A 27,372-nucleotide genomic window follows, 5' to 3' on the forward strand; every position below is an offset into this window, starting at 1 on the left:
TAAAAAATGAAAATGCAATATTATTCTGCTTTAATCGCCCCTATCTTCCGTTAAGATGTTCAGAACTGCACCAAATGTTATGTGTATGATTGTCCTGGCATTCTCTGGGGGTATGCCAAGTTTCGTAGAATTTCATCCATGGGGGGGGTCTAAAAAAATTAGGTTATGTGTACATTTAGTGACTGTACACTCATTGGCCTGTAAATAGCGGTGCACACATATACACATGCACACACACAGGCACCCACATACTATCGGTATTAGAACGGCCAATACATAATTACAAATTCAGTAGGATTAAAAGAAAGCCAAAATAAATATTCATCATCATCATCATGGCTGCATTTTCAGTATTGGCGAGAAGTAGTCGTTTGTCCACTAGATGGCGCATCGTTGCAGTGAGACGTAATTTTGTTGGAAGTTAAAAGTGGGTTGGAAAAACAATGGACGCTTCCTACAAGGACTGTAATTTACCGCAGCGAACATCTAATAAGCATACAGTAGGACGATGTTCACATGAAGTGTAATTCCCATTTCTTCTTGAAGCCGAAATAAATCTGAGGATGTTTATCGGACATGCTTGGTTTTTACTGCAGGTACTTTAATCTTGTAATATCAATAAGGACCTAGGTAATGTTACCGTTAGCGTTGGTTGAGTGATGGAGGCCCATTTGATTGATTGCATTTGTAGAAAACTATAAATGCGGTTATACCAAGCAAATTGATAGCAGCACTGTTTGTATCTTTCGACTGTCATTTATTGCACGTGCTACAAAATCATTCTGTGCAATGGAAGATTTACCAACGTTACACCGGTCTGATACAGTTTTGCCTATACATGCATGAGACTGAGACGCCTGTTTATTTTGTTTTAAGTGCGTGTAGGGTGTGAGAGGGGAATCGATGTGCTTTGATTACAGCTTGGTAGTTGTAGTCTGTGAAATTAAAAAGCACGTGTGTGTGAAGTATCCAAACAATGACACCTTCATTTCATTATGGCTGCTTTAGCAACACACCTTAAGCTACTGTGTAGTGGGTCCCATTTAGAAGTGGCTACTTCATTCGCGCTTTCCTTGACTCATGGAGCTGCGTGAATGTTATTACAACTTTTCGCCACGATATGGCAGTTTAAGTCCGCTTGATACTGTAAGGCGTAAGCCATTGGTTTCCAAAGGAGATTTTATTTGTCGCCAGCATAGCCTATTGACAATTTATGTTGTAAATAGGCCTACCTTATAATCCTACCTGTAGCTTAGGGAAGCTAACAGCTTTCTATTAGGATCTAGTTTGTTAGTTACCGTTTTGTCATAACTCCCTGATGCATTTTTGCATTTAGAATAGCCAGAGCGTGTATATCTCAATCGGAAAATTAAACAATATCGGGTGCCTATGGACTAGGCTGGGTGAACCCAGCCTGATCTGCCCGCTATTTATTTTTTGATTTCTTAAAAGATTGAGCTTGGTCTGATGAAAGCCAGACTAGCCATGGACCTCAGTTACACAATGCAAGGGAACATGAATCAGCCTATATTTGCACGAACAATAACGGACAAAAGCTCTTCAACTTTGGCCCGTTAAAATGTGTATGAACAGTCTAGCGACGCATTTCATCAAGGCCCATTTGGACATGTCAGTTATTTGCACCACTGGTTAGATGTAAAACAGCATTTCGTTTCAGACTACTGTTACTTAATTTGTGCACTGACAATAAAGTATTACATGAACTAAATATGACTAAAATCTTATGTAGAAGAAGAAACATTCACAAAAAATCCATCCATCCAAAAATGACCTTTGTTTTTGATAGCTGTTGAAAACGGCAAGGAACTGACAGAGATGTTTTTGTTTATAAATACATAAAAAATAAATAAATAAATAACATTATGCTGATACCTTTTGCTTTTCCCAAATACAATGTAGCCTACAGGTGTAAGTGACCTTTCATCAATCCAGTTGCAATGGATGAACTGTGATGAACTGCCCTACTTGTGATTGTTTAGAGATTTTAAAGGTTTTATAACAATGCTACATCTTCTTTGGCTATTCTACAATCTATTCACCTTTTCAGCACCAGTAGGCTACTTTCTGTGCAGCCGCACACACACACTCAGGCATGCCAAACAAGCATACACAAAAGTTTCAAGAGTGGGGGATGGAGTAAAATTTGGAGACAAATTGAAGTGTGATTTATTTTCGCAGAACGGATGTACAGGACTGAGCGGCGGTCATATTTTGTACCGCTATGCGGTACATCTAGTTTGACATATGTTGGTGCTCCCTCTCTCTCCCTCTTTCTTTCCCTATGTTGGGTTTCTCTCTCTCCCTCTCTCTTTCTTTGCCTACATTGTTGCTCTCTCTCTCTCTCTATCTCTTTCTCTCCCTCTTTCTTTCCCTATGTTGGTGCTCTCTCTTCCTCTCTCCTTATTTGACATATGTTGGTGCTCTCTTTTCTTTCTTTCTCTCTCTTTCCCTATGTTGGTGCTCTCTGTTTCTCTCTCTCTCTCTCTCTCTCTCTCTCTCTCTCTCTCTCTCTCTCTCTCTCTCTTGGTGATCACGCTTTGATTCCACCTGCCCTGAAGCGAAGAGAATTTACTCGTGCGGGCCAAGGGCTCCGATTATCTTTATCACATGCAGAGATCATTAAAAGAGCATTTGATTCATTAAGGAGCACTAACAGAGGATATTAGGCACAAGGATGTGGACTGCAGATTCGGAGAAATTATTAATCATACGTGGCACTAATTACATGCACACACACACACACACACACACACTCATAGGAACACACAAACACATGTGGTGTGCTTGTGGTGTGACACACAAGCAAGTGTACACGTGTTGTGTAATCACATGCACACAGACAACCCAAGCATCAAACTTTTTTATGTGATGACCCTTATATGTACAGAATACTGCATATGTGCTGACCTTTATATGTACAGAATACTGCATATGTGATGACCCTTATATGTATACTGTATATGTGCATATGGATGTATGGATGGAATCTCAATACTCCAGAGATACAAATGCACTGATGCAGAGAATCAGAAATCAAAGCAGTGAAATAGAGAGATGGAGAGAATTAGAGTGAGAAGGAGAGAGAGGGAGAGGGAGAAAAAGCAGCTTCTATTTGATGTCAGAGTCCTGTGATTTTCTCTGTAATGGCTTTTGATCTGCTCTACTCGCAGTAGACTGAACTATCCCACTTCGGGAACACCCCTCCCTGCACACTCTCTCAGCACCCATCCCCCCCCCCCCCCCCCCCGCCCCACACACACACACACACACACACACACACCTACACACCTACATGCACACACAGCTCCTGACACACCTAGACACATACTCACACACCCAACCCTAAATACAACTCAACGGCACAGACACTCACACATCTACACACTCACACACACACACACACACACACACACACAAACACACCTAGAGACACACTCTCAAATGCACACATTCACATTCAACACATACACACACCCTTTCTCCTTCTCTTACACATACTTTACAGGCAACTCACAGTGATCCAACCATACACACTCTCTCTCTCACTCACATGTGCCAAGGAATCAAGGTACCAATGTTGTTTTCATGTGCTTACAGTAATACTTAAAGGAACACCAGGCAACGTTTTCGTGTTAATTACTCATCTTCGTAAGTCGGTATATGGTTAAATTGCTCATTACAGGGCGAATGAAGACTCTCTCGCCCGCCCCTACTGCCTGTAGGAAGAATATCCCGCTTGCAAGTTCAGTGTATCGTACTCGCCGACCGAAGCAGGGGTAATGTATGAAACGCCGGTCATTATCGGAAAATAAGTCCCGACAGGGCGAACCGGACCTCGACGCACCAGCGGAGGGGTCTTGCTTCGCCCTGAAGGGACTTATTTTCCCGATAATGACCGGCGTTCTATACATTATCCCGCTTATTATATGGCTACTTGCCAAAACGAAAAACATTTATTTATTACCATTATTACATTTATTTGTTACCATTTTGTCGTGGCTTTTGCTGAGAAACAAATAGTTTGCAACACACGCTGAACTTGAATCAAACATTATTTAGAATACGGCTGATCAACTGTCTGCTTTCACTTTTGAATGAAGTTCCATTGCAAGAACTGACCGGACTTCTTGCGGAATGATATGAAAGACTTAAAGCAGCACCAAAGAGTTTTTTGTACCTTAAAATAATATTTCCAAAATTGCTTCAGTGGTTCATCAACTCGTAACAGGGTGAACGGCACTTCTGCATTCGCTTTGCGGCTCTCTATCGGCTATAACCGCAATATGTAAGTTTGCCAGATTGGGTAGCGGATCTGTAGTTTGATGGAATGAGACATAAGAAACTACAAATTTGACTTGCATGATGTTGGAATGCATCGTACTTTCATAAAATCATGCAACATATTCTACCTTGTCTGTGGAAATCGTTATTTGCAAAGCCGGTGATAAACAAATAGCATGCATGCGACACAGGACAAGTTCTTTGGTGTTGCTTTAAATCAGAAGCACAAAACCTTTTGCCATTGACAGCGGTAATTATGTGTTTGCACACATTCTACTAGCATTGTGAAGAGCCGAATAATACACTTTTATAGCAACATTCAACAACTGTAGATCCCAACACCATCACCATTTTGAGCCTGTTGAGGCTATGCTGGGGACTACAGCATTGTGGAAGTTTTCTCAAGTTAAGCCTCTTCTTGTGTGTGTGTGTGTGTGTGTGTGTGTGTGTGTGTGTGTGTGTGTGTGTGTGCCAGGAGACAGAAGGCCGTCAGGAGAGTCGTTAGGTGCATTAGTGGTGACAGCCGTGCCTCCATATTCATGCATGCCCTACCATCCAGCCTGTGGACACATACTAATGCTAGATCTACCGAGAACATGGTAAACACACACACACACACACATGCCCACACACACTCACACCACACGTACACACACACACACACACACATACACACACACACACACACATACACACACACACACACACACACACACACACACACACACACACTAAGCTACTAAATTTACCAGGGACTATCCACCAGAGGCAGCAGGTGTGTGTTTGTATCCAGGCACTTGTGTGCTTTATTGTGTTTAATTGTGTGTGTGCTCATGCATGTGCGCATGTGTGTGTGTGCTGTAAGGATTGGCCTACAGCACAACTCATTACTAGATCAGTTGTGACACTTTTCATTTACATTTGGCTGAAAGCATGGGGTCTAGGGAGAACTGCAAAGCACCCATCCGCCATCACTGCATGTGTTTACATACCCTGTGTGTGTGTATGTGTGTTTTATAATGCACACCGCAATTTGTAAAGTAGCCAAATGTATCTCCCCAGTTATAAAACATCTCTCTTACTGTTGTTACCTCCATGTATTAGTAAAATTCTTTTATGCTAGAAATTCCTTATTGCTGACGATGTTCCGTGGGCACAATATTCAACCGTGCTATATTCAGGCATATTTGTAGCCTGCATGAGCTTTTTGGTGTTTGGTGGCATGTTCAGTTTGAGGACCAATGCATTACAGCCAAGCCACTAGGCTTTGTAATCTCCTGTAATAAGAACTCATGTGGTCTGTTGAGCTGTAAATCATATAATCTGCAGAGACGGTGATATCTCATATGGTAAAGCCACAGTGGGTCACACTATATGGTTCCTGAAAATCCCAAAAGCTCTGGGCCCTATTTGGTTGTACTGTGAATGTGTGTGTTTCTGTGAGTGTTTGTGTGTGTGTGTGTGTGTGTTTCAAAAGCTCTTCTTGTGGGGGTATTGACTTGCCATGTGCATGTATGTGTGTAAAGCCCAATGACTCAATGGTTTCATTATTTCAAGCTTTCAGTCATCTCTCTTTTGCCTGTGAGATCCACAAATGTGTGTGTGTGTGTGTGTGTGTGTGTGTGTGTGTGTGTGTGTGTGCAGAAAAAAACACATTTTCTGTATGACTCACCTGTTGGATGGAGTTGGCAGATGGTGCTGGTCAGACTTGGCAGAAGCTGCTAAACATACACAGACACTCTAAAACACACATGCCCTTAACAACACCCACAGACAAACACACACATGCACACGCACACGCACACGCACACGCACACACACACACACACACACAGTGTGCTAACATCTGGCCTGTGCCTCTTTTGAGTAGTCTCAGAGCAGATGCAGACTCAGATCAGAAAATCCAGCTTAGAGGCCGGAGGTCCCTACACACACACAACACACACACACACACACACACACACACACACACACACACACACACACACACACACACACACACTCTACAAAGACAGAGAGTCCAGGTCTTTCATCAGTGCATGGGGAGTGGAGCTAAAGGTTGAGGCTTCATCTTTGATCGGACTCAAACTCCATGCAGTTGAGATAAAAAAAAAAAGCTCAAGCCAAACCCACATGCTCAGATCCCTCCACATCCGGACAACCCAACTCCTTCGCTAGGGACCACGACTACCGTTGTTTTAAAAAAAAAAAAAAAAACAGGCTACTAGGGAGAAACAGCACAGTCAATATAATACTAGCCATTTTGTGGTGTTTATTTTACGAAAAGAAAACAGTGTTTATTACATGACTCAACCATAGTATTTTAGCCCTAAATCAATTTTTTACAACAAGTACAAGTCTATACAGATGCCCCATCAGCACGGAGCACTCAAATAATTACAAAATCCTCAAGTGTCTTCAAAAAAATAAGAAATACACATCTGAATCTGGAATTAAAGATAAATAGATAAATATGCAAACTAATAAATTGACAAACAAACAAATGTGTAAACTGAACTGATCAGTTGAACCAATAAATAAATAGAATCATAAATAACATTCAAAAATATCTTTGGCCAATAGTGGGCCACACATCTATATTTTTTTGTCTTTCCCTGAACCCTTGTGTGTGTCAGTGTGTTACCTAACCTGCCAACGCGCTACAGCGCTAACTTGCTAACAGTAATGTGCAGCTACATTGCTGTGTTCTACCTTCCTCTAGGGTTCTCGAAGTCACAAAACCAAAACAGCTATATATATATACCACGGAAATTATAATAAAAAGCTTACTAACTCCATTGAGGCACTTTTTTAAGGATGTTGGAGAAAAACAATGCATTGCATTTCCTGTGGTTGGGTGTCTCCTTCCTCAAGCAGTGACAGCAAAACCAAAGTGGAATACCTAAAACCGAGATTGCCACATTCGTTCTGACATCACTGAGAAATTTTTTGTTGTTGTTTTTTTTTTTTTTTTGTCATTTCTCTCTTTCTCTCCTTCTCGCTCTTTTTTTCCTTTTCAGATTCAGTCTCTTCTTTCAACCCTGCCAAAATCACTGTGAGGCAACAAGAAGGAGAACGTGGAAAAGGGAAAGGGTTGGGGTGCGTGAAAAAAAAATCAGCACAAATAAAATCTGAGGATTCAGTCAACCCCCCCTGCCCCCACCACCCCACTCGAAATAGCAAAAAAGTACCGATAGCTGTATGAAAGAAAACAATGTCAAGAGGGCGCACAGGAGGAATAGGAACTAGTCTCTCCTCTCCTCTGCTTCAGGTGACGAGTGTGTGTCTGAGTAGCTTCTGCACTGCCGTCTGGTGTTTATGTCGGCGAGTTTCACACTGTCGTTTCACGGCGTTGGTTGGTGTTTATCAGATTGTTTTTGTTTTGCTCTCCGCCACCGTTGTGCACCTGTCGACCGGCGTTCGGCTGACATCAGTGTTGGTGTTTGCTCTCTGTCTCCAGGGCTGTGACGGGAGCAGATGCTGATGCGGACGCGGAAGTAGCCGATGACGTTAGGCTCTCTGAGCGGTCACCGAAGATGCCGGCGAGCGTGCGGAAGCGGGGCCCCCACTCGCTGAGGTAGTCGTAGTCGTCATCAGCTTCGCCCGCTCCTCCGCCCCCACTCCCGCCTGCAGCGCCGGCCAGCGACTGGATGGAGCTGAGCGACTCGGCCACCGAGCCCTCGCCCTCGTAGGCATACGTGGCCAGCGAGTCATACGGCGGCGCCGACACGTCCGCGTCGTGCTGCTGCAGCCGCTGCTGGAGGAAGCCGCGAATGTCGGCCGCGTCGTGAGAAGACAGCGGGCCGGGCGGGATGACCGTGGTGGCGGACGTCGGGGCAGACGTGGTGGCGGCGGCAGCGGCAACGACGACGTGGGGTGGAGGAGGGGCCAGTCCGGGCTCGGGCCGGATGTCGCGACGGAGCTGGTTGTTGCTGTCCACGGCCTTGACGGGGTTGCGCAGCGTGCCCATGTCGAAGGCGTGCGTGTCCTCCTCGCCGCCGCCCTCGTCGTCGTAGTGGATGACGTTGTCCCGCACGTCCTCTTTGGACGTCATCAGGGTCTCTTTCTCCTTCTGACGACGGACCCCCACGTACAGCACCACCATTACTGAGAGGGGGCGGACAGAGATGGAAAGAAAACAGGGAGAATAAGGGAGAGAGAGAGAGACAGAGAGAGAGAGAGAGAGAGAGAGAGAGAGAGATACAGAGAGAGTTAGATATCATCACTTTGCATAATTATCTCTTTGTTAAGTGGCTTTTAGTGTCTGTAAGTCACTCCATAGCTTCAGCCTCTCAGAATATGATAGCCAGGTGATCATTATCTTTACCACTCTACCAGCAGTTACTCTTTTGAGGACACAACTTCACAGAGGGATGGCTCTGAGAGTATACATCAATTCATTCAATTTCTACATTGGTTGATACTTTAGGAGACAGCAAGGTCTAAACCGGCATATTAAAACAACTTACGACTCCTTAACGGATGTCAGGAGGCTCAACACTGAAAAAGAGGTGTGACGGGAAACGTCTTTCTTGAATCAGGTGTGTGAGGGACATTGTTATTTTTTATACATTGTTACATTGTAATTTTTTAAAGGCGCTCTAAGCGATGTTACGCGGTTTTGTAAGCTAAAACACTTTTTTGTCACATACAGCAAACATCACCTCACCATCTGCTAGCTGCCTATGCCCTGAATACACTGTAAAAAATGCAGTCTTTGTGGACAGCCCAGGCTCCAAAAATGGCAACAAAAACAACCTGGTCCAACCTGGATCACAAACCATAACAAGTTGTTCCAGCCAATCACTGACAAGATGCATGTTTAGGAGAGTTACAATTGCACGGGAGGGAGTAGCGAGCTAGCTCTCTGTTTTGTTTTAAAGTCAACAGTCGCTTAGAGTGCCTTTAAGTAAAGAGAAAGTGAGTGGGAGAGAGAGTGAGACGGGGTGGGAACGGCAAATGACCCAGGTCAGACTCAAACCCGGGTCCCTGTCGACACTTGGACCCGAATGTGGTATGGACACTGTAGCCAGTTGTGCCACAGCGGAAGTCTTTTTTAGATTTCTTCAGACCACTTTTGGCTTCAGTGGACTGTGGTACCTGGCTTGGATTTAAGCCCAACATTTCATCACCTTGCCTGGAAATCATAATGATGTAAAAGAATGAGTTCTCTGATAAAAGTGAACATGATGTAAATGAAGAGAAACCTGCCTGGAGATGGACTATGAAGGTCTGGCCTTTTCTTTTTAATCTGCTATGACCAGGCTATCGAGACTATGCTGTCAGCTGAGACACTTGCGGTAACACTTTCTGAAGCCTGGGATTTCAGATTGAAATAACCATACCATAAATATTTAATGGCAGAATAACCCTGTCCTATCATTAGACATTATGAGACAGTCCGTGGCCAATGATTTGACAGTGTCATGTTACCATGATTTAGAACTGCCATGACAGCTCAGGATTAAAAGTGCAGTAACAGCTTCTGTCACATGCTCCTAAGTTGTGTTATCCTGTTATGACAGTTACTGATTGTGAGGACATGACAATGTAACATCACTGGACATGAACTGCCAAAACTACTTTTGACAGGATATGTCATTTGCTCTGAGATGTGTTAAGGCATGTCTGCAGCTGTCTTATGAGGGTTCAAGAATAGCGTTGTACTACTAGCTGTGTGGGTAATTCACACTCCTGTGCAGACAGTCACACAGGGCAGACTGCAAGACAGGAGGTGCTTTCACATTTCCCAGAGGAACATGCAATGCTCTATCATAGAGAAGGGTCTGGAGAGAAAGGCCAGCACAAACCAGAAATGACAGGAAACAAAACGGATAAAAGAAAATTCCCACCACAACAAATTTATTCCTATTTGTCTAATGACTAATAGTAACTTAAAAGGCTGCTTATTAACACTTATAAGCGGCATGTTGGCATGCATGTTTGCTCTTCCATAGCTGATAAACTAGTTACTTGGTAATTGAATGGGTGATACACATTATTAATTAAATGGAGTCAGATTAATCAAGTTTGTAATAATATCATTACCATTTAACTCTTCAGTCTATTTGTCCACATGCGATCAACAGGAGAGCGGCCCGACGTACTTCTCATCCATGTGAGAAGCACTGGGGGCCTGCTCTCTCTTTCAAGTGAGAATAGCCAGACGTGTCTCCATGTTTCCAAGGCTATTTCACGCCAGGTCAAAATTCAAGTCAACCACAAATAATTCCACTAGCCTACTTTTTAATATCATCCGATAACTAATTCAATGCTGATTTATTGCTTAGCCTACTTACCACTTCAACACCATTGACTGTAACTGTTTAAACTGTAACTGTAACAGTTCAACTGTTCAAATTGTAGCCTAACGCTAACTGTAACAGTTCAACACAAGCAAAACATTGCAAGCTCAATGTGCGTGTGAGTTGCTATGGGAACATACACAGACACCAACTTTAGGAAAAGGGCTTATGCTGACTGGTATTCAGCTTTTTTGGTACGATTTATTACACATACAGAAGAATACATTTGAGTCATTAAAGGCTCTGGCTTATTATGGAGCAAAGTTGTGATTAAAGAAATGATCAGGAAGTTGCGTCAATGGGCATGACGCAACTGCGCAGGATATGAGTCACCGTAATGGTCAGCAATCTATTTTATTATACAACAAATCCATTTAAAAGGGCCTACGTTTAAAACAGGGGTAATTAAACAGTTCCCTCACACAAACATTAACAAACACTGAAGCGCTCAACTTGGCCGTCTGTATTAAACAATAACACAGATTTGCACATACACACATAAGCAAACATGCACAGGCACACACAAATGCACACACACACACACACACACACACACACACACACACACACACACACACACACACACACACACACACACACACACACACACACACTTTCCATGCAGGTGGTGAAGAGCTCTTGAGTTATGCATGATTTCTCATACTCAAGGTCTGCTCAGGCCAGAATCAGCTTCTAAACATCACAAACCTCTTAAAGGCACAGTCGTCTGCCACACACACACACACTCTCTCTCTCTCTCTCTCTCTCTCTCTCTCTCACACACACACACACACACACACACACACACACACACACACACACACACTCGGAGAAAGCAACACAGACTACAGGTGCTGTGGACCAGAAGGTGCCAATAGATTTAAGCCAGACAAAGGGCATTTCCAGAAACATCGGAGAACAAATGAACTAGACTGCATTATGTACAAGTGTGGAATCGTATGGTGATAAATGCATGAGTATGCATGAGTTTAAACACACTCATGTATGTGCGCAAAAACAGCCATTCTGCTTTGGCATATTTGGAGCACTGTTGCCACCCGGTGGTACAAGACTGTAGTACAGTCACTTTGGGTTTCAAAAACATGCTTTCTATAATTTTCTGACACTGAAAATTGTGACTTAATCCACTAAGAGAATTTGAATGTGTTTGATTAGCGATGCCTGTCATGATGACGGGGGCACTGAGTCTTCAGACCAGGAGAATCAGGTCAGGCTGACGAATGGAGCCAAGATAAGGGGTGGGGTTTTTAGAGTGAGATTCTCACTGTCTGCCTGTTCACAAGGACACGTCGACTCCAGCACAGCAACAGAGGTGCCAGTCTACCATCCTCACACACACACACACACCCTTGTGAGAGCACACAGTCTCTCACCAGGCTCCCTTCCAAACTCATACTGCTGTTTTGGAGTGTGCTGGTAAAAAAGGTCCAAATTGAGCACGCAAAGCAGCCTTACAGTACGTACAACCTACAGATATGACCACGCAAAGCAGCCTTATGCACAACCTACAGATATGACCACGCAAAGCAGCCTTATGCACAACCTACTGATATGACCACGCAAAGCAGCCTTACGCACAACCTACAGATATGACCACGCAAAGCAGCCTTACGTACAACCTACAAATATGATAACGCAAAACAAGCCATGCAACATACAGATGACCACGCAAAACAGCCTTACGTACAACCTACAGATATGACGACGCAAAACAAGCCATGCAACCTACAGATATCACCACGCAAAACAAGCCATGCAGCCTTACATTCATTGAATCATTATTATTGTTATCATTATTTATTATAATTATGATGAAATCCAGTAACATCAAGAAATATCTAAACAACAAAAGAATACTTTAGAGAACACAATTGATTTGCATTTGCTGATGGCAAATCACACCAAAAATCGGTTGCTTGCTATTTTTATATATATTATGAAAATATAGTTTATAGTATACATAGTTTTATGACTTTTACAGCCTCAGTTATGTTACTAATCTGTGTTTGCTTTTGATGTATAATATGTTGTGGACATTCCTCTACTCTTTTCATCATTTGGTATTCATGTTTATTTGATCAATCTTTTAACTGCTTGGTAACACACACACACACACACACACACACACACACACACACACACACACCTGCAGTGTCACTGTGCTTGATAAGTAAATTGCTACAGACCCTACCAAAGTCCCCTGTACCTTCTTTTGAACTACACTTCAGAATCAGTCAAATAAAATAATAATGCTATCCACATTTAAGCATTTTGTGACAGATCAACCCATTCCTTGTCTTCAGACTGTTTACTGCAAACAACACCTGCCCCGGCTGCAGTATGAAGGCAGCAGGCTTCCTACACTGGGCTGATGGGTAGCTGTGGTAACAAGCCCATTAAACACTATTCATTGGTCTCCTACCCATTCATGCAGATGAGATGAGGCTTGGGGCGAGAAGATGACGTGTATGTGTGTGTGTGTGTGTGTGTGTGTGTGTGTGTGTGTGTGTGTGTGTGTGTGTGTGTGTGTGACCTTGAGAGGGGCACATTGGCGGTAAAACGGTGTGAGATGGCCCTCTTTTTATGGGGCCCCATTACAGGGAGCCCCTCCAACAGTCATACCCAGCTTCTCATCATAAGCTGGGTAATTAAACCAGCCGCGGAAGGATCCAGAAACGCTCCTCATAAATTCCCAGCAAGCAAGCACTGGGCTGTTTTTTTTTTTTTTTTTAAAAGTATGGTGGTGGACTGTGTGTGTGTGTGTTGTGTTGTGGGGGGGGGGGGGGGGGGAGATTGGTCCCAGTGCTGAGAGAAGAAGAGACTTCATAATGAAGTGCAAGCACTGCATTTAGAAAGAAGAAGAAGACTAAGAAACCCTCCCGAACTGCATCACAGTATCACCCACCACCCCACCAGCCCCCTGCTGTTAAGCCATTAAAAATAGTTTCACTCCAATTAAATTTAATTCATTCGGGTCACATCACAATTTGAACTGCTCACTTACTACACTATTATCCGTGACAAATGAAAAAGTATTAGCCATTTTTGCACTCATAACATCACATGGCATGCAATATATCATATGGTGGAAACGTCTTAATGCTTCTGAGGTTTCAGGTCAAGTAAACCTCACAGACATTTCTGCTTTACGCTGCATTAATATGGAGCCTTTCTATCAGAAGCACAGCAGTTTGTCCCATAAGCCTGTATGGACCAGAGTTCCACAGCAAACACACTTCATCCCACTGAGCTATCGGCGGTCACCCCTCTCTCTTTCTGCAGTGATCTCCACTTCATCATTATTCCAGACGCTCCACAGCTTTGTTTGTGTGTATGACTAGGTTAAGTCACTCATAATGATTTAAGAAAAAAGGTGCGTAAATATTGCAGGCGTAGTAATAAGGCACTGTTATGCTAGGATTATCCAATTCACACGCAGGAGCGTACGGAGGATGATAATGGCGTTGTTAATTCCACTGGATATGTAAGGAGTTTAATGCAGCTCATTGACATTACTGCTGTCCGTATTCCTTTCTTAAACTAGCCTACTTATTCATCAGGACGGTGGTTAAACCACTATAGTGTGTAATCCTTTTAGATAGATGCTTTGTTAGCTGAAGATGTGCAGTGTTTTCCATTATTTGTTAACCATCAAAGATGACTTGAAGAACCCATCAGGCAGGAGATTAAAAGAAGCAGCCTCTCATCTTTTCCCCGTCTCTTCTCTGGAACCATCTCTTTGCTGGGCCACAATTTCCCCCTTCTTTCTGGATAGTTTGGAGCCACCCCCTTTTGCCCTCTCGTTGGATTTATTGACATTTTCCGAGCCTTTCCTAGATGGATTATGTTTGCTTGGACATAGCTCAAGGTCTGGGTGATTGATCTTCCGGCCCCACCAACGGGCCTGGCCAATAGTTGGCTGCCCTTTAAAAGACTTTTTCGGCTTCTCATAAAACTACATCAAACGGCTATAGCTTGATTTTCGGGCCTAATTCTGAACTCAGTCTCTACTTGAGAGCCACCTCATCAGTCACTATGTGGTTTGAGAGGGTGGAGAAGGTCAAACGCACATTTGTTCTCTGCATTGGCACATTTGTTCTCTGATGTGCATCTCTGCACATCAGAAGTTATATTTTAAGTGGAGACCGTGTGTGTGTGTGTGTCTGTGTGTGTGTGTGTGTGTGTGTGTGTGTGTCTGTCTGTCTCACCCAGTAGGATGACAATACACAGCAGGATGGCGATGAGAGCCCCAGTGCTTAGGCCCACCGGCAGGAAGAGCGCCTCGGCGTTGCAGGTGAGCAACGAGCCGTCCGCGTCGCACACACACACGCGCACCGTCAACGTGCCCGTGCTGCTCATGGAGCGATAGCCGCTGTCCGAGATCACCACGGGGACCTCGTAGAACTCCTGAGACCGCCGACGGAACCCTCCGTGCAGTGTGACAATCCCGGCTGTGTTGTCTAGGCAACAGGGGAGAGGAGAAAGGAAAACAAAAACACAATTATGAATAGTTGGTCTTAAAAGAAGAGAATTTTGGATCATTTTCTCTTTGTCAGGTAGTTTTACAACTCTGCAGTTCTGTGCAGCAGTCAAAATGGCTGTGTTCAGCATTATTCCAAAGCCCATTTCTATCTCCACTTTTAAGACCTCCTGTTCAGTATTGTGTAGAAATGAGTCGACTATTTCAGTAACAACACCACAATTTAGCTGCGCACAAATTCTGGGCCATTGTGAGGAAAAGGTCAAGCAAGCAGAACGGAGAATAACAACTTCCCTCAACGCGTCACCTCAACCAAATCACTGTCATTTATTTACTGTTGTTAGCCAGTAATGGAGACAAAAACACGTAATTATTTCCCTTCAGCTGCAGTTGCTTTGACATATAATATCTTGTGCTTCTGCAACAGACATTATTTTCATGTGAAACACTTGAACGCATCGTAGCTTGTTTTGAAAGATCCATCTGAACCACCAGTGCTGTGCTTGGTATCTTGAGGACCGTGAGACTGACAGCGGTGTGTGTGCTGTGTTGCAGTCCTGGCGCATCCACTGGAGGAATGACAGCTCTGTATTCATGAGGTGTGGACAGTATAGATTATGGCAGCGGTGTCTCTGGGGAGAGTCTCCCCACCTGCTATCACAGCCAGAGCAAGAAAGCTGCAGTTTATCCAGGCTAACAGCTCTCCAATGTGGCCCGTTGGCTGTATTGTGGGCTTGCGTAAAAGGGGGAGGTTGACCCTGGGGTTTGCTACGGCATGTCCCACCATGAGTGATATAAACACACACATAAACAAACACACACACACACACACACACACACACACATTAAACACGGTAGAATGGTATATTGTGTGACCTTTCTATTATCACTGTCTTTCTTTATCTCACTGTGTCTCAAGGTGTTTCAGCAGAATAAGAAAAGCTTTAAAAATGAAAAAGTAATCGTGGCCCCATAGTGTGTGTCAGTGTGTATGCTGTCCAAGTGTGTGTAAGAGAGGATTGTGTAGCACATCAGCTTTGGTAGTGGCCCCATAGTGTGTGTCAGTGTGTATGCTGTCCAAGTGTGTGTAAGAGAGGATTGTGTAGCACATCAGCTTTGGTAGTTTTCAAGGACTCACCTTTGTGTGTCTCTGCTGTGTATTATTTAGGGCGAGATGTGTGGGTATTGTGTGTGTGTGGGTGTGTGAGGGCTTGTGGGTGTGTGTCTGTGTGTGTGTGTGTGTTTTAAATGTAGTTTTAAGGTCAGTGGTCATGTTGATGTTGACCAGTTCTGTCAGGAACATTTTTTTGTTATTCTACAGGTTAGGACTCACCGCCAAACAGAAAGGTGTGCCTGTGTTCTGACATTTTTTCTTATTGCTGATGGGTGTGTGTGTGTGTGTGTGTGTGTGTGTGTGTGTGTGTGTGTGTGAGGGAGACATAAGAGGAAGTCTTTGTGTGTCTGTGTGTGTGTGTGTGTGTTTGTGTGTGGTATGTTTATGTATGAGTGGTGTGTGTGTGTGTGTGTGTGTGTGTGTGTGTGTGTGTGTGTGTGTATGCTGCCTCAGGCTCTGCTCTCACCTGTCTCATTGTATTATCTGTAATTCGTTAAGGTGATGAGAAGAGGTCCAGAGGTGTGTGTGTGTGTGTGTGTATGTACCTGTCTATGTGTGTCAGATGGCATGAATATGAATTGCATCTGTATGTGTGGGAGAAAAAAGAGAAAGAGATTTACAGAGAGAGAGAGAGAGAGACAGAGAGAGAGAGAGAGAGAGAGAGAGAGAGAGAGAGAGGGAGCCTGTTCACACCTTCAGTGAACAACTTTGGTCAGATTGCAGCGTTCGCCTGTGAAAACCCGCAATCCCAGGGAAGCGATTCATTTTTCATCAACAGGTTATTCTTTCATGACTCCGATGTTTGGGATGAATGATGCTCATCGCCCCCCAGGTGAAGCCAGGTGAAGCACTGACGTAAAACTACGCCCATGTCCTCGGCCTGACCTGTGCGTTGGACGTTCCTTTAACACCTCCACACCTAGCCTGACGAGCCAGACCCACATTAAAATGTACTGTAGGGTCTGGGCACTCACCGTTCGCAGTGCTCAGTCCGAGGGGCGGGATTCTCTCTGCACGCAATAGGACAGCGCTATGAGTCCCATGCGTTTCCCACCAGCGGAGCTAGTTGGCTAGTTCAAACTTTTGCCAAATTAATAAAAGCTTAACTTGTGTCATACTGTTCACCAACAGCAACATTATCTTATTTGTTTTCAAGTAGCAGGGAATTCAAGCCAAACCGTTGCAACTCTGCCATCAATCATTATGTTAAGCCTGCCTAACGATTCTATACACGATTTGATTGGCCGGATAGAAGTTTAATTTTTCGAGCTCACAAGCCAACGGAGAGTTGCTAGACTAGCCCTGGCAGCAAATTTAATTTGCTGCCGCTAGGGTGCGTCTAGATTTCTAGGCTACTCCCCACCCCCATAACCCCCTTCACTTGTAGAAAGAGCAAGAAAATAAAATCGCTAATTACTATTTTGATTCTGTGACCGTTTCTCTCTCTGGGTAATTGAAGTGTTCGCTGCAATATATCAAGCTGTTATCCTTAATAAGACGATTAATGTTATGGAGATTAAGCCTGCCTGCCAGACAATATAAACTCCTGGGAGTAATGAATCTAGTTACAAGGACCTGTCAGTACCATCCGAAGTGGAGATTCCTGTGTCCAGCTGTTGTTCATGAAGACGTCTGCGAATGTGGACATTTGGTAAGGGGGGAATACGAGAGGAGAAAACAACTGCTCTATTTCATTTTGTGTTGGATTTTCTGCACATTTTCTGGATATTCTTTTTTTTCCCCCAATATTTTCCGGGGCTTTTATGCCTTTAATCTGACAGGGCGGTGGAGAGAGGGACAGGAAGCACGTGAGGGACAGAGATGGGGTGGGATCAGGAAATGACCCGGGTCGGGCTCGAACCCAGATCCCCTCGGGCACGCAGACCCAAATGTGGTATGGACGCTGTATTCAGTTGTGCCAAAGTCCTTTTAGGCAAGTCCCTCCACTCGGCGGCCATATTGCAACGCTTTTTGGGCACTCGTAGGGCATCCATTTTGGCAGAAATGCGCGTGCGCAAGGCTTCAAGACACCAATCTTGCTCCAGCGGCGAGATCACAACACATGATTGGCACGATGTCTTCACAACACACCATATGATTGGCTCAATGTATTCACATGTCGACGTTTTGCCGAGGAAGGGGTGAGATATGTGTAGACAACGGCCATCTTGGCGTGACAAACTAGCCCCATGCATTTCTATGGAGTATTTTTTGAGTGCTGTGTCTCCACATTAGAAAGTCTCTGGTTTTGCCACTGAGCCCCCCAAATTTGCTGTGTATTCTATTGTATAAGCACTCCCGACTGAAACATACAGATGCTTGTGCCAGCCTAGCAGGACCGGAAAAGAGAAGACTCACTCCCAAAGTCGCGCACGGTGAAGTTCTGGACTTCACCCTCATCCTGCACTGGCTTGTAGCTGAACTTCTGTTCACCAGCCGGGGGTTGGTCTCGGTCCTTGGCACTGACCAACTGGATGACCTGCACAAATGAATGGACAGCATTAATGTCAGTCCCCATTCAGAATTAACAAGTCAGTCAACAGTCAGAACTATGCACTATACTACACTATTCTTTACTATGCAGTGCACTATGCTCTCCTTGACTATGTACAATACTACCATACTACCCTATATGAACTATACTTCATGACTATGCACTACGCTCTTCTGGACTATGCACCATACTACCCTATATGAACTATACTTCATGACTACTGTATGCGCTACGCTCTTCTGGACTATGCACCATACTACCCTATATGAACTATACTTCATGACTATGCACTACGCTCTTCTGGACTATGCACCACCCTACCATACCCTATATGCACTATACTTCATGACTATGCATTACACTCTTCTGGACTATGCACCACCCTACCATACCCTATATGCACTATACAGTACTTCATGACTATGCACTATGCTCTTCTGGACTATGCACCATACTACCCTATATGCACTATACTTCATGACTATGCACTATGCTCTTCTGGACTATGCACCATACTACCCTATATGCACTATACTTCATGACTATGCACTACGCTCTTCTGGACTATGCACCATACTACCAGAGGTGTAAAAGTCCAGTTTCAGAAAGTAAAAGTCCTACCATGTATTGTTTCTACCTGTGCATGTTACACAGGTGATTTCACTAATTAGCTCATCTACCTGGCTGAGGAGTTGTACTTATACTGTATGATTCGGCTGATTTAGTGAATGGTTGGAGCAAACGTGTGGCAGGACTTTTACTTTCTGAAACCGGACTTTTACAACTCTGCATACTACCATACTAGTCCTATACTTCCTGACTATGCACTATGCTCTTCTGGACTATGCACCATACATTCTTTGACTATGCACTATGCACTTCAGAGCGATGATGCTATGTTTGTTTTCAGCTTAAATGCTATTTCCTCTACAAACACCAAAACGGAACAGAAGCAAGGTCTTTGAAGACAAGGTGTGCGTGTGTGAACTATCAATGTTGTATAGCTCCAGTACAGTGCCATGCTCTGAATCAGATTGCTTATTAGACTCTATACGCACATGATTTCTATAGAGTACTAGTAAAGCTTCTGATCTTTTTTTATTTACTTCATTCCCTTTGCTGTATTGTGCCTTAGCAAGTTAAATGAAGTAATTACACAATGGGCAAATGGTAAGTAGAAACCTAAGTAAAGAGAGAGCTTACTAAAGCCAGCATTAATGTAGTGATAATGTACGTGTTAATGTTATAGACCTGTTGTCCTGAGACACATAGGAGTTGACTACATTGCAAATGCAGTTACAATATAAAGGGGGACAGGTTAAGTCAAAATTACGTTCAGAGTTTTAGAAATCAATGCATTTGCAAGATTTAGTCCTAGTTAAGGGTCAATTTAGCACAGCTAATCAATAACCTACTCTGCATGTGGATCAGGTATCTGATACACTTAGTAACATCCCTGCAATAAAAAAAGAGCACTACAGTATAACTTAGCTGTAAAAAAATAAACTTAAAAACACTGCAACAATATTTCAACACTTAGATATAGTAACGTTTTATCTGTAGGCTACTGTGCCTCAGGAACAAAATTCCAGGACTATATAACCACTTCAATTCTATCTCTTTACGATGTGACCAGCATCTCATATTTTGATGCTTCTGTCAATAGGTTGAGACAGTGGGGTTATTGTGCTGTGCTTTTCTGTGCTTCCAGTTTAGTGGTGTGGTACTCTTTGCTCTTGTGAGGGAAGCTGATATGAATGATTTAAATTGCCCTGGGTGGCAATGTTTGACAGAGCTGAGAGACGGGGGAGGCCAGGGTCAGGAATCTTAGCCCCGACAAGAGTGATTGAAGCCGCAGAGAGATTAAGACAGAACGAGTGGGAAGTGATCCAAGATGACAGCACAGCGGGTACAGTAAGAATAATGGAGATGTCATGTATACTGTACAGGCAACTGTTGTTGAGTAAAAAAAGATTCAACTGCAGATGAAGTGTATGTATGTTTACAGCTGAGAGATGTGCTGACATCTTTGCTGTGTGAAGGTTTGTTTCGTAGCTAGGGCAGGCTATTACTGAGGTTGTTTAGTGGCTATGGACAGGCTATTACTGAGGATTTGGTTAATGTGTGAAGGGTTGGTTAGTGGCTGTGGGCAGGCTATTACTGAGGATTTGGTTAATGTTGGTTCTAGCATCTACAGTAGTAGCATTTATTACACGGCTCTTCACAATGGAAGTAGAACGCTCCATTGACTTGAATGGGATTTCCCAAAGTTCTAGCGACTAAAGGACCTCTAAAAAAAATGACCGCTGTCAATGGCAACGGAGTTTGTGATTCTAATTCAGGTCTTTCATATCACTCCGCAACTACTGGAACTTCATTCAAAAGTGAAAAGCAGGCGGTTGATCAGCTGTGTTCTAAAGAATGTTTGATTCAAGTTCAGCGTGTGTCAAGTTTAGCGAACTATTCGTTTCTCAGCAAAAGCCAATGGTAACAAATGGCTATAGCCTAGGCTGAGTAGTGAAAGGTAGAGTGATTCCTCTTAATGTGTTTGTAAATGTAAAATATATTTTCTAGTGGGAGTTGGTCTGAGATTGTGTATGGCTCTGTCACCTCATAATGATTTTTCACTAGCCAAACAATATTTAAAACACTGTAACGGAATGGTTAACAAAAGTCATTAAACATTAAAAGAAAACAATCAAACAACAACAACAACAAACAAACAAACAAGTGTGCATTGCTTACAGAAAGAACAAAGTACCTTTGAGGTTCCTAAGTGTATATTGACACTAATTTCAGAATTGTATTCTTCTAATGTTGCTCTAAAACGTGCCTGCACTGTAAAGGTTTACATATCTCTGAGCCATGGGTTGTGTTGTGATATCTGTGTGAGTGCATGTGTGTGTGTGTGTGTGTGTGTGTCTGTGTGTTGCTGTGAAATGTGCCTGTAAATGTTTACATATCTCTGAGTAATGGCCTTGGGCTTTGGTGTGTTGGGGGGGGGTTTACCAAAAACGGGAGATTTTTTTGGGTCAGTGTTTATACCGGATCTGTGTTTGCATATTTAATACGTTTCATACACGTGTTTCAACACTGCAATTCGGTCATTGCTTTTACCTTACCATTACCTTACGCATGCCAGTTATGTATCCACCAGCTGCCTGCCTGCAGCCTACTTCCAAAACTCCAAAGCTGCTTGCTGTCAGATTTGGTTCCGAGGGCACAAGTTAAGTGTATCAACAACACTCAATAACAGTTTATGTTATGTGTTAATCAATTAAATTCCCAACAATTTCACAACAGCTAGTTCTGGAGTAGGCCATTCAACTAGCCCGCTTGCTTACGACGAGACTCAGGCTGCGCAGTCGGCACCCGCTTCCTTATTTGGGTTTTGGGTTGCCAGGTTTTAGCCTATGACAAAACGGTTGAAATTGAAACTAAGTGATCGTGTATGTGTAGGGTGTATTTCATACACAAGCTGGCAACCTGAATGGATCAATGATTTTAATGAAATTTGATGGCCATGCAAATTACGGGAGTTTTCCGGGAGAAATAACAAAACGGGAGGGTGCTGGGAGATGACATTGAAATACGGGAGAAACCCGGGAAAAACGGGAGTGTTGACAGGTATGATGGTCACACGCACTTTGTGTTTACTAGACTCTCTCATGGGCTCAGCTCATGATTAATGAATTAATAGTAACATTAATACTTTATGAGTGTAACCCTTGTTTAGTGGAGGATTTGTTGCTCTTCACTCTCACTTGTGTCTGTGTGTGTGTGTGTGTGTGTGTGTGTGTGTGTGTGTGTGTGTGTGTGTGTTTGTGTGTGTGTGTGCTTCTGGCAGAGGTTTCCTGTAGCAATTACGAGGTGTGAGATAGCTCTCTGTTGGAGAGGAGTCATTCTAATTTACTTCTTGGATGTGACTCACATGCAAATAGAAATTTATAAAGCAATCTCACAGGAGTCAGATCACTTGGCAAGGCCCAAACTCTTTCTTTCTCTCTCTCTCTCTGTCTCTTTCTCTATTCTCATCTTCTTCCTCTCTCATCCTCTCTCTATCTTTCACACTACAACACACTCTCTAACGCACACACACACACACACACAATATTTCTGTAAATGAAGAATTTGCCTTCAAATAGATATGTCAAGTTAAGAGAATTCCAACATGCTGTCAGAAAGTTTGTCTCCGACTTTTTTTCTTATTTATTGTTCCACTGGAGCTGTGCCATGCTTGGTCCAAAGTCTTTCCAAGTGAGCACATTGCCATGAGTAGCCTCATGCATACAAAATGAAGAAGAGTCAAACCTAGCCTGCCCAGATCTTACCACAACTTTGTAATGTATTTACAAATTCAAAATGTGGTAGAACTCATACATATTTAAACAATGTTTATAATTGTGCTGGTATTTCCATGTCCCAATGTGCTGTGGTTTGCAGTGACAGCTAAGCAACAGATAATGCCATCATGACAATTATTTACACTCATTTGCAAATGTCAAGCAATATAGTTCCTAAGCGACATATAGCAGAATATTTGCCAAGTAAGACACAGGCACATTTAGGTTTTGTGCTGCCATACAGCGGCCTCTAGCACAAGCCAAACATAATCAACAATCAGAGCTAACCATTTTATAAATTATACTTCTGTGTGTGTGTGTGTGTGTGTGTGTGTGCGTGTGTGCGTGTGTGTGTGTGTGTGTGTATGTGTGTGCGTGTGTGTGTGTCACCATGGTGTAGCAGGTGTTGCTCCCACATGGCATAGGTTATGTGTTATGTCTGCTCAAAGTTATTCACAGGCTTGGTGCATGCTCATGCACACACACACACACACACACACACGCACGCACACACACACACACACACACACACACACACACACACACACATTGTGGAAATCCTCCACTCAGCAGGCTGTTCAAACACATTCCTATCTATCACGGCACCCATCAAGGATTATTCCATAATTACACACTTTCACTCCCAATCATATCAGATTATTAGGAGCTCAGCGTTCGTGCTGAAATCCCTGTTAATTACCCTCATCCCACTTAGCATGCTGCTCCTCCTTATCTCATCCATGCTTCATCAGCACACGCGTCATACGGCGTAGCGGAGAGGTCACTGCCAACAACGCGCGCGAAGGGAATCTGACATGGGGGGATGGCGCATTAGTAAAAGCACCAAGGCGAACCGCGAACCGACGCGTCCGCAAGAGCGAGGAGGACTCCTTGACATCATGTTGACATCATCTGGATTTCCTTGGTGAAGCAGAGGAGCTCTGGATGGGTGATACACTCTTGAGTAGATTTTCAGAGAAGGATAATTATGGAACAAAGTGTACAGAATAAACTGAGGCGAATATACGGTACTACTTTACTTCTAGTACTACTGTGGGATAGTCCGCCCCCAGAGACTTAACAGATCAGACAGTATGCTAAGAGTCAAGTTCAGTATATAAAATTGTTGTTGAACAATTACTAAACATCCCCTTGACCAAATCCAACGCCTAACCTTAACCTTAACCATAGTTAACAACAGATAGTTTGTTGATAAGCTGAGCATCTGTAAAAAGTCTGAAGCACTTTCTTCTTTCTTACAGTATCATTCAGCTCAGAGATCTCTTGTAGGCCTACTCTGATGGCATTCTTAAAACATGTTCACCTCTTCCCTATGAGAGTGTGCTTGAGAAATGGCATCCATGTGTCCAAGTACTAGCTTAGTATGGGCTTTTGCTGAGAAAAAAAAGGTACAAACTTGTAGACCCTATCAGCAAGTGTAATAATACTTCTTTGTTAGTTCAACCAACATTTTTTTTAAAACACAAAACCTGGCTAGGACATGCATTGAGGTCATGTTCTCTGACAATACATTCTGTCACATTCTGTCACTTGGTAACGTGGCCAAAAGCAGTCCAGTATTTAAAACAACGTCGCTTACATTGCTAACAGCCAACACATGGTAATTTAGGTCATGTCTCCTGACATGCTACCTGTCATTACACTTCACATTCTGCTCCTTACACAACCATAGCTAACGAGGCCGTCTCATAATTACTAACCTAGCCAACAGTGCTAACAGCACGGCCTTCCACGCTTCCCCGCTAGCTTGGCCAATAGCGCTGACAGCAGACCTCCCCCTGGCTGGCCTTAGTTGAGGTGCTAACAGCACGCCCGCTAGCCTGGCCAATAGCGCTGATAGCAGACCTCCCCCTGGCTGGCCTTAGTTGCGGTGCTAACAGCGAGCTCATGTTTGCTAATGGGCCTTATTTGTAGGTGCAGGTGGGCTCTGAATGGCACGGCGGCGTGAACTGGCGCGGGCCTCCGAGAGCACGTCATGTAAAATGCATCCGCTCTGGCGGGCAATTGGCTGTGGGGGATGGCTGGGGATGGGTGGAGGAGGAAGAGGAAGTGACAGCGTCGGCGGCAAGATAGATATGGAGAGATGGCAAAGCGGAGCATTGTGATGTACATCTGCCGCCTCGGCTGTGAATGATAATCATCTCCGCCTTGGCTCCTCGTTCCACCTTCTCTTTGTGTTTTGCAGACAGATACACACACACAGAGACACACACACAGAGACACACAGCCACACACACACACACACACACACACACACACACACACACACACACACACACACACACACACAGGTGCCTGTGAGACTCAATCTCCCTCAGTAAATACGTGGCTGCTGCTTAGCTGTGGGAGATAGCAGCTGTCGTGGGACGGTAGTTTTTGCAGCTAGTATCATCAGCGCCTCCTGGCCTGGCCTCCACGCTCCAGCTATGCAGATAGATTCACACGCGCAAACTGTCTGGCTGTGATTGTCTGTTTCTCTATTCCCCCAAGTTTCAGGTGAAAAACAGCGTCTGTGCTTCACTCAAGGAACGTGTCTGACTTACAGTGCTTGGTTTCACTTGCAATCATTAGTCCTTATCTTTATGGATGTCTGCTTCTCTCTCTCTCTCTCTCTCTCTCTCTCTCTCTCACTCTGTGTCTCTCCCTTGTCGCAGGCAGACTGTCAATGCCTTACTACTTGTTTCCATACCTCTCCTCTGTGTGTGTATGTGTGTGTATAAATCTCTGTATCTACAGTACGTAAATGAGACTTACCTGTCCGACCTTTGCATTTTCACACACAAAGGACTCGTAGGGCATTGCAAACTCAGGGGGAAACTCATTGACATCATTGACGTGGACTGTCACGGCTACTCTGCTGGTGAGCACTGGGTTGTCTGTGGACAGAGAGAGGAAACCCCGTTGGTGATTGTACTTCTGCCTGAGCCACACAGCGTTTGGGACACACATCGGGCACAGGATATATGGGAATACAAATGCTTTGTACAGAGATGCCACCATTTCACTTCTAAGCAAGCCATGTTATTCAGGAGGAAGTAAGCAGCATATACGGAAAATATGATCCAATGCTGACCTCGTGTGGTAGAATAGAGGAATGTCATCCATCAACAAAAACAAGTATGGTTATTAGTCTCTTTCTCTCTCATGGGCTGAGCTTAGCTACACTCACAGCTCCTTTGAATGTTTGAAGGATAGTAGACCTTGATTAGTTTTAGTTTCTCAGATATGTGTCAGTGTTTACAAGTTTGTTGCCTATGGCATACATATTTGTTTGGGTAACACTTTACAATAAGGGTACACAATTAAGCATTAGTTAAGTATTAGTTAAGTATTAACAAACACAAGACTGTTCATGAGGAAAAGGATATTTGTTAATCCTTAAGTAATGTTAAAAACATACTTAATAATGATGAAGTGTTTGTTAATACTTAACTAATACTTAACTAATGCTTAATTGTGTACCCTTATTGTAAAGTGTTACCTTTTTTGGCTTAAAATCCTTTTGTTTCATTTTATTTATTTATCTATTTATGTTGTATGGCATGCTATTTAAGCCAACTGTTTGATCTGACTATCTGTGTCCTCATATCATGTTTTTGTTGGATGAACTGACTATCTTTACATCACATAAGAACAATATACTATTGCCTCCTTCATTAATTAAACAGTAAAACGGTGTAATAGAATTATTTGTCAATATTTACGCTAAGTGTCTGGACATTATTGATGTCCAAATATTAGGCCAGTTACAGGCTATGTTCATGAAGCTTTCAACAAGACGACCAACTTCCAACAAGACGACCATCAGCTAGGGATTAACATAACAACAGGCCATCTCTCTTCCTGTTCTTTCTTTCATTCTTTCTTTCTTTCATCATATTCTTTCTGTCTTTCTGTATTTTCCTTCGGTCAGTTGCGGAGGTTTAAAGTGGAGGAGACCAGAGGGCAGTGAGGGATCTATATGATGCGGTTGCCCTGGGAGACGTCTGACACCAAGCAAACCTGCCGTTGACCTTGGGAACGAAAAGCAATCTCACTGCTGATAGGTGTGTGTGTGTGTGTGTGTGTGTCTGTGTTTGTGTGTGTGTGTGTGTGTGTGTGTGTGTGTGTGTGTGTCTGTGTGTTTGTGTGTGCATGCGTACCATGCATGGTGTATGTGTGTGTTGGGGGGTATCCAAACTATTGACCTATTTTTGCATTTGTTCCCATGACTTTATATGCAATAAGGTGTATACAGTATAGCATGTTTCTTTCATCCTCTGTAGTCCCCAGTAAAAATCACCCACAGTGGT

General features: G+C 43.5%; 1 protein-coding gene and 1 long non-coding RNA gene across 3 annotated transcripts in view; one reads left to right on the forward strand and one right to left on the reverse strand.

Annotated features, from left to right (window-relative positions):
• Positions 1–27,372, forward strand: part of LOC121688645 — a 53,194-nt gene that overhangs the window by 20,239 nt on the left and 5,583 nt on the right. For both annotated transcript variants that reach the window (XR_006024643.1, XR_006024642.1), the window contains exon 2: positions 26,994–27,126. This is a non-coding gene — a long non-coding RNA (uncharacterized LOC121688645). The remainder of the gene's footprint in view (positions 1–26,993; positions 27,127–27,372) is intronic.
• LOC121688644 (cadherin-12-like) overlaps positions 6,872–27,372 on the reverse strand; it is an 81,875-nt gene continuing 61,374 nt past the window's right edge. The window contains exons 8-11 of the mRNA XM_042068365.1: positions 25,835–25,956; positions 18,581–18,701; positions 14,837–15,088; positions 6,872–8,409 (exon numbers count right to left, since the gene is read on the reverse strand). Coding sequence (XP_041924299.1) covers positions 7,733–8,409; positions 14,837–15,088; positions 18,581–18,701; positions 25,835–25,956 — 1,172 coding nt within the window. The 3' untranslated portion in view covers positions 6,872–7,732. The remainder of the gene's footprint in view (positions 8,410–14,836; positions 15,089–18,580; positions 18,702–25,834; positions 25,957–27,372) is intronic.

Source organism: Alosa sapidissima, chromosome 17, assembly GCF_018492685.1.
Source record: "Alosa sapidissima isolate fAloSap1 chromosome 17, fAloSap1.pri, whole genome shotgun sequence".
Taxonomy (NCBI): Eukaryota; Metazoa; Chordata; class Actinopteri; order Clupeiformes; family Clupeidae; genus Alosa; species Alosa sapidissima.